Source organism: Microtus oregoni, unplaced genomic scaffold, assembly GCF_018167655.1.
Source record: "Microtus oregoni isolate MIOR12 unplaced genomic scaffold, Mior012 000062F_ref0000492, whole genome shotgun sequence".
Classification (NCBI taxonomy): Eukaryota; Metazoa; Chordata; class Mammalia; order Rodentia; family Cricetidae; genus Microtus; species Microtus oregoni.
Window position 1 is genome coordinate 3,073,494 of NW_024543872.1, and position 17,869 is coordinate 3,091,362.

The 17,869-nt window shown below is 46.4% G+C and overlaps 1 protein-coding gene across 1 annotated transcript in view; it reads left to right on the forward strand.

The window, feature by feature from the left end:
- Gars1 (glycyl-tRNA synthetase 1) overlaps positions 1–9,771 on the forward strand; it is a 40,763-nt gene extending 30,992 nt beyond the window's left edge. Inside the window, exons 13-17 of the mRNA XM_041640083.1 lie at positions 2,566–2,651; positions 4,597–4,706; positions 6,959–7,052; positions 8,203–8,393; positions 9,499–9,771. Coding sequence (XP_041496017.1) covers positions 2,566–2,651; positions 4,597–4,706; positions 6,959–7,052; positions 8,203–8,393; positions 9,499–9,624 — 607 coding nt within the window. The 3' untranslated portion in view covers positions 9,625–9,771. The remainder of the gene's footprint in view (positions 1–2,565; positions 2,652–4,596; positions 4,707–6,958; positions 7,053–8,202; positions 8,394–9,498) is intronic.
- Positions 9,772–17,869: the final 8,098 nt, after the last annotated feature.

The following is a 17,869-nucleotide window of genomic DNA, read 5'->3' on the forward strand; positions in this document are numbered from 1 at the left end:
TAGTCGCAGTGCGTGGAGCAAACATCTCATAGCAAGAAGCTTAGCCCAGGCAGGTTGAAGACAAAATGACACGATGGTGTATTAGACTCAGATTGCTAAAAACTGGGGACAAGGACAAAAATCTTTAAAGCAGTCAATAGGGGAGAAAGAATCATTATATAACAGCCAAGAAAGATGAGAGTAAGATCCTGTCAAAATGATCAAAGCCAGAACACTGTGGGTTAGGGTCTAATAGGTGTCTAGAGCCAAAAGTATAAACATACTAGACTCAGCAATACTGTGAAACAGCAAAGGCTCCATGAAGTCTTGGGTGCAGATCTCTCAAAACTATGCCAGAGCTTTAGAAAGGAGAAATATGCAGTGAGTGTAAACCATGTAAGTTCCTTCGAGAGACAGTGGACTGAGCACCGGGAGGTGACTCAGTGGATAAAGTGCTTACTGTGCAGCCGCGAGAACCGAGTGTCCATCCCCACCCCACAGAAAAGCTCCACTCTGTGCCTCGCATCTGTAACCCCAGTACCACGTGGGGTGTCGGGCTCCGGGAAGACATTCCACACAGCCACTGGCCCCACATATGCTGACATGGACACTCCTGCGCACACAGAAAGAGAACGGACTATCCAAAGCAAAAACAAGAGTATGTTATGGAATTTATGTATGGAAATAAAATGCACGCCAAAGTAAGAGTAAATAATTGGGAGTGCGCTGCTGTAAAAATGGATGGAGTGGCAGAAGCTTAGGCAGTGCGGGCAGTAAATTCCAGAGCTGTTGCCTATAGAGAAAGCACGCAGACCAGACACAAACTTAAAATACTGTTTAAAGTACACAGAACCGCTAGAAAATTGGTAAAGAGGACAAAGATAGGCAGACTTGTACTAAATGCCAATGAAATAAAATAATCTAGTAATAGGGAGTCTGTTCCAAAAGTTCCAGACTTGATTAAATGCGATTTACACTGAACTTCAGTGACAATACAGAAGTAGGTTTAAATGTAAAAGGATGAAGATTTTTTTATATAAATACTAGTCAGAAATTGGAGTGGCTATGTTAATATCAAAGTAACCTCCAGACACTTTATAGTGATGAAGGTGGTTACCCAAGAGGTTGTGTCATTTCTAAATACGCACACAACTGAAACCAGAACTTAAAATATACAGGCCATAAAACCGAAGAGAAACCGGGTGGCTTTCAGTTACTGTAGATTACTACCATCAGTAATTGGCAGACTGAGCAGCAGAGGAACAGAATAGGAGTTAGAAGCGTATACTGTTAATAACTGAATTTGTCCATTTGTAGAACCATCGTTAAAATGCATTAGAACACTTGTTCCTCCCACCTCCTTTTCCTTTTAGGGTTGCTCTCAAACAAAAAATGATTTTTGAATTTTCAGTGGGGTGGGTTTAAACAAGAACAGTAACAAAAATACTCAAATGAAACAAAACAAGAAAACAGTATACAAGAGACCACCTAGGGCCAGCAAACCTGAAGTATTTCATGACTGCTCTTTTATTGAAGGGTGTTCATAGTCTCTAGTTACACAGACACCTAGGAAAGACACTGCCATAATGGAAAGCAGATTACTTGTCATTTCGAGTGAGGGCACAGAGGAGAGGGACTTGGGAACCTGGAGGCCATGAAGGTGTGGGTGTTTACCATTCGCTAACAACCAGTCGGTAAACTCTGCAAGACCATTTGCAGGGTTTAATCTCAAGCAGTAGCTGTCTTGCTAACTGTTCTATAGGGGTTTCCAGCTCTGCATTTAGACTACTCAGAGACTATATGACACTGTGTGCGCACACACAAACTTCAAACCAATAGTTATTTCCAGGAGATCAGTGGAAACCATCCAGATGAGGCAGGAGATTATGACAGGAAGAACCCTGCAAAATGTAGCAAGTGCCCCAGACAGCTTCAAGACAACCACATGAGGGCGCTCTCTAGTTCTGGGTTGCCGTCAGGCCAGAGAACTGTTGCACACTGGCCTTCAGAGTGAGAAAATAGAGCCATGTGGGGTGCCCCTGGGAACCTGTAACTGATCTCAGGACACAAACATATGACAGCCATGGGGGGAATGTTTTATACTCTGATAGCAGACAGTCTGGAAACCTATTTAAAGTTGATCTTTATTTACTTTATTTTTGTGTGATAGTGAGCTAGTCTGTGTTTATATTTGCTGGGATAGTGTGAAGAACGGTGATCATTTTACTTGCAGAGCTATTTTGGACAAATCTGATTACAACAGTTTTGGTTTTGTTTTTTTTTTTAAGTTTTTATATTTAATCCTGACTTCAAGATCAGAGGAATTTACTGTTAAATCACTTGTAGAATTTTATAGAGTGAGCCACACTTTCACATCCTCTTCAGGATATGGTTTGGTGCCACTGTTTGAGTAATAATTAATTTGGTGGTTCTTATGAAATGACTTTGATTTGATTTGAGTTGTAATCTGGAAAAAAGACCACATTGTGTTAGCACTTAAGATGAAGTGTGTTCAGCATGCTAGAGGAGGGGTACTTGTTTTAACTGCTGTGTAGTGAGTTTTCTCCCTTTTTTCTCTGTTTATAGGGAATTCACTATTGAAACTGAAGGAAAAACATTTCAGTTAAAGAAAGACATGGTCAGTGTGAAGAGATTCCAGAAAACACTACACGGTAATTTATGAGAACAGTAAAGAAACAAGCAAATAGCAGTCATTATTCCTGAACTTAAAAAAGAAAAAGAAAGATTTAATCATTTAACGTAAGTTTTGAAAAGAAAAGCCACTTAATGGCAAAGGAAAAGCCTTCTCTCAGGCATTTTTCTCTCTCAAGAGGCTTGTGCTCCGTGCTAAACAGTAAAAGTGCCCTGTATTCCCTACGACCCACGGTACTTGGGATGAGATCTGACTGAAGACCGGTACCACTGTTCAAAGGCTTTGTTTCCTGAGTAAAAGGACCTTTCTTTCACCTAACCTACATTGCTGGGCAGTTTTGTTTGGGTAAAACATATTAAAGATAGTTCTTTTACGTTTAATGCTTTTTATAAAGCTAACGATAATGTTTTTTGTTTGTTTTGTTTTGGTCGGGCAGAGTGTGAATAGGCAGCGTGTATTTTGGAGCACGTGTGAAGGGCACTTGCATCTGAAATGAAGCTCCTAGAAGCTATTGTAGATATTTGAAAAGCTATGGCCAGTGGACAGGAGAGACCTGGCCTTGGAGCCAGCACAGGGGTGAATAGGATGACCATTGTGTCCTGGCAGCTGCTTCAGAGCCTGCACCTTGCTGTCACTCAGCTGCTACAAAGGATGGACAGAAACAGCGCCTTGATTATGTTCTAAAATGCATTCTTTTCCCCCTGTGGTTCTAAGGATCAAACCGGGGCCTTGTTCATGATAGGCGGGCAAGTGCTATACTAAGCTACATTTTACTCTTTTCTTTGTAACGGTGTGTGGATCTATTCATACAATTCGTTATACTGGTGGTGCTGAAGGTCTCTGGCAAGAGGGTATTCAGTCCACATAAATCTTTTGATACAATGAGTGAAGGAGAAACGGTAATGAAAGCACATTTTACATGAAGGGGAAGCAAGCATTGTGATGACAATGACTTTTTTATCACAAACCAGTGAGTTGTTGGTCCTGGTTACCTCATTCCCCACAGAGCAGGAGCTCCCCAAGGCCTCCAGGTAGAAAGTCACTATACATTCCTGAGTGTGGCCTCTAGGAAGACTGTAGCTAGCACCCTGTGGAAGGTGTTAGATGGGATACTGGTCTTGAGCAGATTCTCCCTTCAGTGTTTCCCGACCCCGGGACCTTGACTACAATGGTGCTAACTTGGCTCTGAAAGTGTTCTCACCTGGTAACAAGCCAGAAAGTCAAATAAAAATCATAGTTGTCACAATTGTTCTTTGTTAGCTGTAGGGGTTGGTAGGTATTTTTTTCATTCTTTGTGCTTCTTCCAGTATTGAGGATTGAACCAAGGATCTCTCACTTGCTAGGCAAATGTTTGCCAATGTGCTGTATCTTCAGTCCTTTTTCTCACCTCTTGTGTTGAGAAGGACTTTACTTAGTTCTCCAGGACTGGCTTTAAAGTTGTTTTGGCCCAGGGAGTTCTAGAACTAGCAATCCTCCTGTCTCAGCCTCCTGATTATAAACTTGCATCGCCAGGTCTAACTTAAGGTATTTGTTTTGTTTTTAATTTTGTTTTTTATGTATATGTTTTTGCCTGCATGTATGTCTGGATACTACATGTATGCCTGGAAACCAGAAGAGGCTTCAGATTGCCTAGAACTGGAGTTACAGGCAATTGTGAGCCATCTCTCTAGTCCTCAGTAGTTGATTTCACAAAATCTTAATGCAGGCTCCTAGAAAGGCAAAGCCAGAGGTAAAGTAGGAGCTCAGCTGCTCCTGGAACTCAGGCTTCATTTCTGTATGTGAATAAAGTCTTAAGCTGGTTCACAAATGCTTTAACTCTAACTTTCTCTTCCAAGGGATTGTGTTTCTTATCAGCACATAGTTCTTATGAGTGCATTCTCCATCCTGCTATACAGAGCTCCAGGCTCTGGTTTGCATCATGTGGTTCTTGAGAGAATATTACTGAATTATCGCCTCTTTTGCAGTGGAAGAAGTTGTTCCGAGTGTAATTGAGCCCTCCTTTGGCCTGGGCAGGATCATGTATACCATATTGGAACATACATTCCATGTCCGAGAGGGAGATGAGCAGAGAACGGTAAGCTGCCCCCTGGATGAGCTCTTCTTAGCTGTGATGTGTGCGGGGAACTGTCGCACTAGGTTCTAGTCTAGCAAACTCATAGTTTAAGGCTGCGACCCAGGCATCTGTGCAGTGTTAAGTTTTATTTTCCTTTAATAACTCCCCCTCACACAAACACACACCCTAATTCCAGTGTGTTCCAGCATGTTCAGCTGACAGATCTTAGAGTGGGCAGCAGCATCTGGGCACCTGGGATGGAGCTTTTCTGGCCTTGAAGTGTTGAAGAAGTTGGAGTTGTACCTTCACCTTCTCTCTTCACTTGATGATCCCGTGTCTCGGCTCCACCCTGTCTCCTTGGCCCGTGAGCCTTTGCCTTTGTGATCTCAGTCTGTCTAGAAGGTATATTCCTGTAGCTTCTAGCAGATCTCCAGGAGGATAGTCAAAAAGCTAGCTAGAAAAAAAGAGAGGTTCTGCCTATATGATACCAATTAAAGAAACAGTCTCATTTACCTGCAGTCGGACCCATAGTTCATTGGGTGTCAACCTCAGTTCTTTGCGAAGCACTGAACCTTGAAGAATGAACTAGTGAATTCTAGATGCCTTCTAGAAAGTCTGACATACTATTTTACTATGTAGCTAATAAAGTTGCCTTTTTGGCCAGATGGTGGTGGTGAACACTTTTAGTCCTTTTACTCAGGAGGTAGAGGAAGGCAAATCACTGTGAGTTTGGGGCCAGCCTGTTCTAAAAATTGTGTTCCAGGACAGCCTGGACTATTAAACAGAGAAACCCTGTCTCAAAAAACTACTGACAACAGTAAACCCCCTAAAAGTAACAACAACAAAATATTGCCCGTTTTTAATCTCTGTAAAGTGTGTCTTCATTCTCTGTGTGAGGGAGCAGCTGACCTTTTGGCAGACAGTAGTAGCTGGCCCAGGCAGTAGGTATACCCATGCAGACAACACTTCCCAGGGAGTGATGATGTGCATACCTAAAGGTGTTTTTTCAGATGGCAATTTTGCTTCATGTTTTTCCTGCTTATTTTTCTAATAGAAAGGTTTTTAGTTTTTAAGAAAAAAAATCTTTTGGCTGTTTCTTTGAATTGAACAATATTGATATAACTAGAGCTTTAATAGACATTTCATAAAAGCTAAACAAGAATAAATTAGTCACACTGTTATGAGTTGCATAGAGTCCCTTCATGAAGAGAGATTTGATTAGGCTGTGGGAAGCCAAAAATGTTTCTGAATTATTAGCACCCATTTACTTAATCCACTTGCCTACAGATTTGGTGTAAAACATTTCTACTGAAAATTTTAAAAAGTATTTCTGAAAGGCACGTTCCTTTTTCTCATGTGAAGTAGAATGACAAGCCGGAGGGAGTTGGGTTGTGTGATGTGGGCCTTAGTGTTGCTGGAGCACAAGGGACCCTTAAGGCAGGATATTTGTCATTGCCACCTTAATTAGGCTTAAGGAGTAGTTAAGCTTTGAGAGGAGCCTAGCCTGGACTCTGTCCCTCGGTGGTTTAATGGGACAGATCCATTGTCAGGTTGCATGTTCTTGTGTCAAATGAACCTTTTGTACAAGCACTATTTAAGAACCACCTTTAGCTCTCATCTCCAACCCTAAATGGCCAGCTGGTTTGCCTGCTGCAAACATCTGCTGTCTGATTCTGAGTTCTCGTTCACGTACAGTGTAGGGTTGAACAATTATTCCCTGGAGGCTGACAGAACACCTTTTGTTTTCTTGTTTAGATTTTTTGGGGGTGGGGTACAGTAGCTTGAGATAATTAAAATTTTCGGTTGTACTTGGTCTCAAAGGCCCGTGGACTCTTCTTTAGAGAACTGGGGGTTGGGGTTTTGGCACTGCCGTGTGTTGTTTAATTCTCTGGGGGGGGAGGGGGGGTGTGCTTCAGGTGGTCCTCAGAAAGCTAAGGCTTTCTTTGATGTAGATCCCCACATTGACCACTGTGCACACTTTCAGAATGCTTCTACATTGTTGAGTTTTAATACTGTGAGCTCAGCAGTGTGGGCAGGAGACGCCCGTTCTTAAAGGAAGCAGAATCTGTTTAGAGAATCCACAGGCTGGGCCGAGTGCAGACTGAAGTTCTCGTCCTGGTGTCCTTTTGTCACATGGTTGTCATCCCTGGTGTTCTGGGCATCTGATGGCGAACTGGTCTGAGTTACCTACTGAGTATAACTACTTGTACTTTGGGATATTAACAATTCTTTATAAACTAACATTTGAATTTCTTTCTTTTTAAACCATCTAGTTCTTCAGTTTCCCTGCTGTTGTTGCTCCATTCAAATGTTCTGTCCTTCCGCTGAGCCAAAATCAAGAGTTCATGCCATTTGTCAAGGAATTATGTAAGCAAATCCAGTTGGGCAATCTCCATGGGAGCATGGTCAGCAGACTCGGTTTTACAGAATGTGTTATGTGTTTCAGGAAAAGCATAACTTGACTGTGTAAATGTGACTTCAGCCTCTGCTCTTACACCTGCGCAGCTGTTTTAGCATTGGGTGAGCCTGGAGCCCGGAGTCAGAGTTAAGGTTCTTTGCTGTCCTTGTTGACTCTGTGGAATGTGGCGCCTACTGGATCTCCAGCCACTGAGTCTACAGTACTGGAAGGGATCCCTGGAGTGCCAGCCCCCTTCTGAGTTGGGAAGCGGGGAGGCTGCCTGAGTGTAACATGAGGGCCTACTCGTTGGGGTATCTATCCTGCCCGGTACCTTGCATCCGGCAAGCCCCAAAGAAAATCACACAGAGATCTCCATAAGTTATAAAACTGGTTGGCCCATTAGCTCAGTCTTCTTATTAGCTCTTGTAGCTTATATTAACCCATTATTCTTATCTATGTTAGCCACAATTCTGTAACATGAGGGCCTGCTCGTTGGGGTATCTGTCCCGCCTGGTACCCTACAGCCAGCAAGCCTTAAAGAAAGTCAAGCAGAGATCTCCATAAGTTATAAAACTGGTTGGTCCATTAGCTCAGTCTTCTTATTAGCTCTTGTAGCTTATATTAACCCATTATTCTTATCTGTGTTAGCCACACGGCTCGGTATGTTTCTCAGCCAGACAGTTTACATGTTGCTCCTTCGGTGGGGTAGGCTGGGCTGGACTGGGAGGAATGGGCTTTCTCCTTCCTAGCATTCTCCTGTTCTCCTCACCCCACCTCTACTTCCTGTCTGGTTGACCCACCTATACTTCCTGCCTGGCCAATCAGCGTTTATTTAAAACATGATTGACAGAATACAGACAATTCTCCCGTACCACCCGAGCAGCTCAGGACTGTGCTCTTACCTTAGCACCTGTCCAGTTCTCCTTCCCATGTAGCTCCGTGAAGTGCAGATAGCAGTTACTGTCTGGGCTCCAGAAGGGACTTTGTCAACATCCATGCAACTGAGACTTGCTGCTCCTTGTCTCAGGGTCCTTTGTGTTTCCTGAGCTTCTAAATTTATATTCAGACGGTGCTGAGTTTCTGCAGTGTTTCACTCTTGCCTCACTTTGTTTTGGATAGCGGAAGCCCTGACCAGGAATGGCGTGTCTCATAAAGTAGATGATTCCTCTGGGTCCATTGGAAGGCGCTATGCAAGGACTGATGAGATTGGCGTGGCTTTTGGCATCACCATTGACTTTGACACAGTGAACAAGACCCCCCACACTGCAACGCTGAGGGACCGAGACTCCATGCGACAGATAAGAGCAGAGGTGAGTGGTCTTTTTTTTTTTTTGACACTCATCTTAGACATGTGCATAACCTCCTACTTGCTTGAATTAGACTTTGATGTATTTATATTCCTGGCCCTTTTTTTGTAATATTAATGATGAGTTTGTATCAGAGAAAGCCTGGATTCCCAAAACTGTTTGGTTTAATTATGAAAATACCCATTAGCACTTGTCTAATATTGTATAGACATTTGGATTGCTCTGGGCTACTTCTCCAGCAGTTTGTTTTTATGGTTGATTGTTTATTGGACAAGAGAAATGTCATCCCATGAGGCTGTTGCCATAGTTTTATTGGCAAGCTTTGGGGACTTAGACATTTTTACCATTATACTTCTATAGAAACATAAAAATGTGTGTATAAACTTTGTTAGTCCATTGGAAATGGAATATTTCTGTGATTTTATGTAAAGAGAAGGTAATAATGGGGTGGAACAAGCACAGAAGGCTTGGCTGAGTGGTAGAAGGGGCTGGAGGGGGCACTGCTATTGGTAATTGCCTGACTAAGTTTCCTGGCTGCTCTGGACGACAATTCTCGGCAGCCGTGGCTCTCAAAGAGTATGAGCCCCAGAGCAGCCTCAACACCAGCATCTCCTGGGAACTTGTCAGAGCTGCAAGATCTGCACCCCGAACCTGCCAGCCCATTAGTCAGTAGGAGGGGGAAGGGCTGCAGAAGGGTCTACCAACCAGGCTCTACAGATGTTGCTTCTCCACTCCCAACTTTGTAAACCACTGCTGGTGGCCACCACCACGTGTATAGGCTGGGCAGCTAATTCTGCTGCACTTCATAGACTTGATTAGCTACAGGAGTTAGTTTACCAGGTGTGGAATAACTTAAAACAGAGGTGCAGAATAGGACCGGAAGCTTTGTGGCAATGCTGAGCCGTCAGGGGAACTGGTAGGCTTAGTGGGCTTGAGAACAAAGACCCCAGCCTAGGAAGGGGTGAGCATAATTAAGAACACCAACACAGCTTTAAAGGGACTTCATCATTACACAAACAGCATTTGTGCTCTGCACTGTGTGTAAGGGTTCCTGAATTCAAGGCAAACGTAAAGTAGGCTAATGCTTGCCTTTGTTTTCTCTCCCCAGGTCTCTGAATTGCCTGGTGTGGTCCGTGATCTGGCCAACGGCAGCATCACTTGGGCTGATGTGGAGGCCAGGTATCCCCTCTTTGAAGGGCAAGAGACTGGCAAAAAAGAGACAGTAGAGGAGTGAGACCAGCTGGCACCTCGTGATGACTGTGCTAAAGAATAACTCACCATGTCCACTACACAAGAATTGTGATTGCTTCCATGGACTGTATTTTTCGTCAGTGGCGGCTTGATTTTACCCTCGCAATTAAAGTTAAAGGAATTCTGAACAAATTTATAATCCATTTTTTATGTTTCTTTTTTTTTTAAGCAAAGACATTTCTCTTACACATTTATTTGGTTAGGTGTGCTTTTGTTTAACATGGTACATCTTTTAAAATTAAGTTTTATTGGAGTATAATTTATAGACTGCAAATTATTTCAAGTGTACAATTTAGTGTTCTTAATGAGTTAAACAGCCACAGTCCAACTTTAGAACATTTATACCCCAAGGACTTCTCATGCCCATTTTTCATAAGCCTCCATTGCCTCCTCAGCTCCCAGCAGGCACTAATCTGCATCTGTGGATGAGCAAGTGATGCCTTGTTCCAAAGAGACAGCCGTCTCCAGGCACTTGGTGGCTTCTGGGAAAGACCGAGTGGATGGGAAGGTGGTGTTGGCGTAGGGGGGTTTCTGCCTACTCTGCAATCTCAGTTCCTAGCTTCCTTGTGAGTCCTGGAAGTCATTGGTTTCTTGAGGCTGGAGGAGCCCTGGCTCGGTTGCGTGGCTCAGCAGTTCCCAGTGTCTGGATCCTGGTTTTGTAGTTTAGTCTTTGTTTTCAAAAAGGTTTGCTACTTGTGCATTTTTGTTTAGGACACTGAGATGTCACGTATTTACCTAAGGAACAAATACGTTTAAGGAAGAAGCAGTTTGTAGAATTAAGGCCTTGTCTGACTCCCAGCTCTGGCCCATGCAGGTCTAGGACTGCTGGCCTCCGGAGAGTCCCCAGTGTTCTCTCACCACCCTTGCTATGATGCTGCAGATGGCAGGGACTCAGCAAAGATCTTGGGTTAGTATTAGTTTTCTGAGCTGGGACTGGAGCTGGTGATTGTGTACTGAGCTGTACCCACAGCCCCAGCCCGCCCTCAGCATTGAAGTCATGAGCAGACCTTGCTGGGAAGAAACCTTTCACCAAGGCTGATTTGTCTTCTGTCTGCTTTTGTGAGCTCCTGTTATTACACTAGAATGAACTATACTCCAATGAACTACTCATTCTCCAGGATCCCTCTTGCCTCACGGTCTTTATCCTCCAGCATCTCCCCTTCCTTCTTCCCGTGTACTTCTCTTTTCAGCAGATTTCACCATAACAAAACAGCTCAGACTGATGAGCTCGTTAATACGCGGAGATATATTAAAACCGCATCGTAGGATTTGCCTCCCTCGCACCATAAAGGGATTCCAGCTGAAGTTTTCTTCTCCATTGGACCCTAGAGTTAGTCTGCACGTGATCGGCAAGCCCACCATTCCCCTGCTCTACCTCTAGTTGTCGCTGTACCATCCTCCCCAGAGAAGGCGTGCCTTCTCCAAGAAGATGCCCCCTCCCCCAGCACCATGGGCAACAGCACAAGTGTGCAGAGAGCTGTGTTCTAAGTGAAAAGGCCTTTTGCACACTCATTTCTGCTCATACTTAGTGGTGGGTTAAAGCTCACATATTTCTGTCTTTTTTAGATTTGAAGAAAAATATTTTATTTAAAATCTGTATCAAGTGGCAAGCTGTACTTAGTTAAATTAGTCTGGCTCAGAAGTCCTCCCTCCCATGATGAGGTGGCTCAGACTGAGTGCTTCCAGGAGACTTAAAGAACACTGGAGAAGGGTTCTTTACAGCTTAGGTTAGGCTTCAGGATGCTTGACCAGGCATGACGTAGAGTTATGTCTAGAGCGTGTGCCTGGCTTCTGCAGGAGGAGGGACACCTTAACTTCTAAAAACCACAGTAGCAAAGCATTGAATATAGAGGGGCATTCCAGAAATGGACTCGCCAGCAAGTTAGAAAAACAGACGGATCTCAGTACCATTGGTGTTCTGTTCTCAATGAGAACAAGGTCACTCCAGCATGTTTCATTGGCCAGTGTAATCTCAGTGAGTAGGGCTTTGTAGAGCATGCCTGAGGATCGGATGCCCAGGAGAAAAGTCCCAGTTACCTTTGCTGTATTAGTAGCTGCCTGGGATGAGCTTATTGTGATCAGGTTTCCCTGGTCATGGGGGGTGATGGTGGGGCTAGCGTGCAGCCGTTTTGAAAGCATTGCTTACCACATAGCTTGCACCCTCATTGTTGAAAATCTATGTTTCAAGCAGGTGTTTGTGACATTTGGCCCACATGGACATGAAATTGAATTGAAGATTCAGTAAATGAATGAATAATCGTGCTCTGTCTCAAAGTCCACCTCCTGTTGCTTACGCAATAAGTCTTGGTTATGGGGCTGCCTCTAGGCTGTAATTGTGTTAAGAGCATGTGGATGGACTAATGTCTTCTCTGGAAATTAGGATGCTAGCTTCAGAGCTTTGCCAGTGTTTGCCCGAGATGAGCACCCTGCAGCCCCACCCTCTTACCCACAAGCCCCTTCCCCAGGTGGACATGCTAAAGAATGTGTCTTTTTAACTCCATTGTCTCTGGTTGCAGTGCTCAACCCCTGCTGAGTATTGAACACCTTGAACTTGAAACATACTCCCTTCTGAGCCCCACCTCTCCCCACTAGGAAATTTCTCTAGGGTGGGTTTTGGGTGTCAGTATTTGAGGACATTCTTAGGAGAGCTACTTCATATTACTCTTGTTGCTCTGGGGAACCTTGCATTGGGAAGGAAAGGCTCCTGGCAAGGGTCTTTGAAACTAAACTTTAAAAGGACCTAGTGGGCTGAGGGGGCGGAATAAACAGTGGGGTTTTAGATTCCCTGAGAGCCTTTTGAAGCCTCATCCTTGCTGCATTGGAATGGTGGAGTCAAAGAAGAGTGCTGGAAGGAGATCTGGGCCCCAAGCCTCGAGCACAGCAGCTCCCCTTAAAAAGTCTCATGCCTGTCACAGACCGGGAAGAGGAGCCCAGCTCTCAACACCAGACTTGGCGCTGAAGGGAGTTAGGTCTTAAAACTCAATCACTGACAATTAGCTGTTCAGCAATTATGCTAACTAAAACAATTTAGGCTAATTAAAACAGTTTTTGGCTCATCAAAACTCTCCACTCTGCATCCAAGTGCATCAATTGATGATAGTGAGATTAAAGTAGCAGGGCGGGGGCAGACCTTCACTGAAAAGCATTAAAAATGAAGAAATTTGAACCTAAACTTATTATTTGGGGGCCTGCCATTCTGACACAAGTTTGCGAACTCATGTGTTCCAGCAACCCGTTCTCAGTAATGACTCTCCTGCCTCAAGACCTTTGACCCACCTGTACCCCAGATACAGAACTAGGCCCCTTCTCACTGCCTCAGCCACCAATCTGTCTTGCTGCCATCAGGTGTGCGCATTGGTGTTTGGGGGCAAGAGTTGTGTGAAATTCTTGCCACTTTATGGTCTGTGTCACACCCAGTAGCTAAAGTGGTCCCATTCTACCCTTAAACTTGGTGGCTTTTTGTGTCCCTCTGGGAGGAACACTGCAGACTTCACCCTCCCTTGCCCACCACCGCTCTCCCACTGGCCCTTTTCTACTGCCCCAGCACCCCACACCTTTTTTCTGCTGTCACCGCTACTGGGGTTTTCAACTCACCCAAAGGACCAAAGAAATCAAAAGGAGAAGTAATACACCGTAAGTCTGACGCTAAATCACACACCTCAACCTTGGTTAGAATTCAATTTTCCACCCAGCCAAAAGGCCGGAAGCCACTAGACAGATTATCAAACTTAGTGGAGACGACTTTTAAGGAAAATGAAATCTCAACTCCTCTGAAATCCCTAACTGGAGAAACTTCAGCTGATATTATGAACTGTAAACCATCTTTCGGCTGATGTCAAGTACATTATGGTACTAGCAAGCCATTTTTAAAAATCAGCTCGGAATTAGGGCAGTAAATGTAAGAACCTCTAAAATGTGTACTCTGAGAAGAGAAAGTCGTGTGCCCAGAAGAGGCAGATTATCTGTAACCAGGTCTGGCTGCTCACACCTGGACCAGATGTGGTCCTGTCCCTAAGCCCTTGCCAGGTGGGGGAAATGATCACAGTACAGTGTGAGTGTGGCCCTGAGTGTGCTCGCTCTAACCTGGGAAAGTAGGGCCACCTGGTGCAGTTGATATTGGCAGGTAATTGGGGGTTAGTGGGTGTCTCCAGAGATGTTCAGGTTCTTGTGGCAAGGAACAATTGGACAGTCGACTTGAGCCTCACCCCAAAAAATGCCAGGATGCCCACCTGGGTTAAAGATTCCACAGGACAGACGGACGGACTGGCCTTAGTGACTGTGGACAGCTGGATGTTGGAGGTCTGAAACCAGATTGCTGTGATCAGTGTTTAGCTCCCTGGGGAGGCATTTATAAGCAGCGATGAGTCAGGATTATTCTGCCTTCCTGGGCAAAGGATCGTCTGTGAGGATCCATGATGCGGATGTGTGGATGGGAGCTGAGTCTCGAGAAACCAGAGGGAGGCTTATTGGTTCCCTGCAAGGCTAGTTAAGAGCACAGTTTGTCACTATGCCATCTTCCCAGCAATGGTGAAGGGCAATTTTATTTCCAGATAGAGAATCATTAGCTTGTCTCTGCCTGTGCCTACTTGTGGATTTAACCAGCGGATTCTGAAACGGGACTCAGGACTCTGCCTAGGAAGGTCCCTCTTATTCCAGCACTGTTCCCGCACTGCAGGTGCGAACATGACGGGTTTTCTGTAGATCTGACCTTTGCCACTCATTTCTCCCAGCAGCATCTGTGATGCTCTCTGGGGTAGTGAGACAATTTGGTGTTAAGTAGGGTGATCATGTGTTTTATTGTCCAAACCAGGACACATGTGTAAGCCATGTCTGGTTCCATCTTTAGGAGCTGGTGAAGTGCAGACAACACCTTCTGCCATTGGGAAGTCACGTCCACCAGGATGTCCTCGGTTGAGATTATGATTATGATGGAGACTGTATCTTACTGTGTAACTATGGCCTTGAACTTGCTATGTAGCTAGGCTGGCCTTGATCTTGCTGTCCACCTGCCTCTTCCTCCAGAGTGCTGAGATTACAGGTTACTACATCCTCAGGAAGGGCTTACACCATTTACTTTGTGGTGTTGGAGATCAGCCTGGGGCCTTAGATATTAGGCAAAGCACTCTATCATTGAGCTATGCCCCAGCCTTCTGCTGAAGATTCTATAGGATGTGATAGAAATACCCACAAGATCTTCATTTCTGTCATTCCTGTGAAATGGAAAAGAGGGGATGCCATGTTGGGAACTGGGCCTTGGCCCTTATGGGAGGTCAGGGTAGGGATGGAATGGGAAAAAGAGAGTTTTTCCCTTTGCCGATGCTGATTGCTTTCCTTGTGCCTTTGTTCTGTCTTGCTGGCACTGGACTCCTGTGGGCTAGCCCAGCCTTGAATGGAGCAAATGAGAAGGGATTAAAGGCTCAGTGAGTTCTAGGGACAGTCAGGGACAGCACGGTGCCAGGGATAACCAGCAGGGGCTTCTGTCATACAAGCACTTCAGTGCACATGTCTGGCTGACGCTGGCAGCGAGGCTCTCTGGAAGAGGCTGTTGGTCAGGCCTCACCAGCTAGAGGCAGAGGCCACTGATGGTTCTGTGATGAGCACCATTCACCAGCCCGGTGTGGAGGGCCTTACGCTGCCTCAGAAATCCCTCCCCAGCGTGCAGGAAACATGGAAGGATCAGTCACCCAAAGGTGGAGACATCTGTCTATCCCTCCTGCTAATTCGCATCTTTAAGTAATGCTGACCCCCACAAGAGAATAAGGGGTGACCTTGGGGGCAGAGCCTAGAAACCATACTGGCGATACCAATGGGTAAAGAAATTTACTTGTTAAACAGTTCCCCTCCTGCCCTGCCACAGCTGCCTTCTCTTAGAGGTTTCCAGAGACAGGTCTCACCTTGGCTTTCTACAGCATCCCAGCACACGCACTGGAAATAGGACTTGGTACGACTCCCTTGCCAGTTAGCCCACGCACAGGGCTCACAGATGCCAAAGGACGCTTAATGCCTTCCAGTTCTGGATCCCCTGAACCTTGAAACACTCCACTCTGGAGAGGCCTGTATCCTCTGGACGAGTGAATGTCAGGTCAGTTTTCGTACTGCCTCAGCTCCACCAGAGTCCAGTTTCTCCATGACTTGTCCACACCTTCTACAGGGTCCTGGTGCTCTAGAGGCTTCAGTAGCTTTTCTACCTGGACTCTCGCCACAGCACAGCATCCTGGGAAATGCTGTCCCCATCCCTGACTTCTGCCTCACGCCTGCCTTTATCAACGCCACACTTATATACCAGCTCTTACACCAGCAGGGACTTTCTGACCCCACTTTACGAAGGGACCTCTGGGCTTGGAACCAGACTATGGCTCGGTCTGCAGTCTCATTGTGAGTGGGACCCTTGAATTAGGGAGAGAAGTTTCCCATGTGCTCAGCTTCCCCAGCTTTACAGGGCAGCGTGGGTGGAGGGTTAAACAAGAGCCCGAGGGCCAGCCTGAGGGCCCGCGGGGTCTGGGCGCTGGAAGCTGTTCCTACAGCTTCCGCTAATGAGGCCTCTTTCTAGGAAGGCCCTCATTGAAGGACTGCAAGCTCAGAAGGCCGGTGACGCTAATGAGGACTGGTTGTGCTGTGGGAACAGCTGCTGAGTGAGGTTAACTAGTGGGGACCCAGAGAAATGGCCTAATGGCTCCGGTGGCATTTCATGGGCACCACTCAGCCAGCGCCATGACCAGGAGCTCAGGGAGCGGGGCAATGCGGGGCTGGGGTGGAATCTCTACCCAGCTGGTCTGTAACTTAATGCTTCTCATAGTGCTGGCATGGGTAGTACTATCCCAGCCAGCAGAGATCACAGACCTGTGAGCCCTCCAGGTCACTCATACAGGAGAAATAATAAGTGCTACTGGGGGAGGTGGGCGTTTGAGGAGCACTCATGGGTGGCACTGGGGGAGGTGGGCGTTTGAGGAGCACTGGTGGGTGGACTGGGGGAGGTGGGCGTTTGAGAACTGGTGGGTGGACTGGGGGAGGTGGGCGTTTGAGGAGCACTCATGGGTGGACTGGGGGAGGTGGGCGTTTGAGAACTGGTGGATAGCACTGAGGGAGGTGGGCGTTTGAGGAGCACTCATGGGTGGACTGGGGGAGGTGGGCGTTTGAGGAGCACTCATGGGTGGACTGGGGGAGGTAGGCATTTGAGGAGCACTCATGGGTGACACTGAGGGAGGTGGGCGTTTGAGGAGCACTGGTGGGCGACACTGAGGGAGGTGGGCGTTTGAAGAGCACTGGTGGGTGGACTGGGGGAGGTGGGCGTTTGAGGAGCACTCATGGGTGACACTGAGGGAGGTGGGCGTTTGAGGAGCACTGGTGGGTGGACTGGGGGAGGTGGGCGTGTGAGGAGCACTCGTGGGTGACACTGAGGGAGGTGGCCGTTTGAGGAGCACTGGTGGGCGACACTGAGGGAGGTGGGTGTTTGAGAACTGGTGGATAGCACTGAGGGAGGTGGGCGTTTGAGGAGCACTCATGGGTGGACTGGGGGAGGTGGGCGTTTGAGAACTGGTGGATAGCACTGAGGGAGGTGGGCGTTTGAGGAGCACTCATGGGTGGACTGGGGGAGGTGGGCGTTTGAGGAGCACTCATGGGTGGCACCAAGGTTCTGTGATATCAGCTCTGATCAGTCCCGCTGTCTCTTCTAATCTCGACAATCTTCACATGATCTCTTGGGCCAAGCCATTTATACCTCTTTGCTCTACAAGAGCATCTACAGTGCTAATCACTTCAGCCATTTACCTTCCCATGGCCAGGCAGGAAGACTTTGCATGTCAGACATCTGTCCCTTGAGAAAGCCAAGCCTAGGCACTCTTGTCACCTACCTCCCCAACGACAAGAGACGCAGAGCCAAACAAAGCCTTGCCCATACCATTCTCCAGGGCATCGCCAAGTGTGAAGCTCCCCTTCCCCAGCCCCTGCCAACACTGTCTGGTCCACTGAGCGGGGAGCAGACACTGAGCACATGCTGACTAGGGCCACAAAGCTCATGGCAGAATGATTTCCAGCTCATTTTTTTTTTTCTTCAGTCAGATATAAAGAGGGCTTAAGAGCAGTTCTGGTGACAGATTGCCTTGCAATCTGGGATGTACATCTCAGAAGCAGTACAGGAAGTGAGTGGCCTGGAAGGTGAGTGACATGCCTACAGCTTCTTATTTATCTGAAAAACCTTAGCATATGCAGCTGTAGAAAAGGGGGGGGAG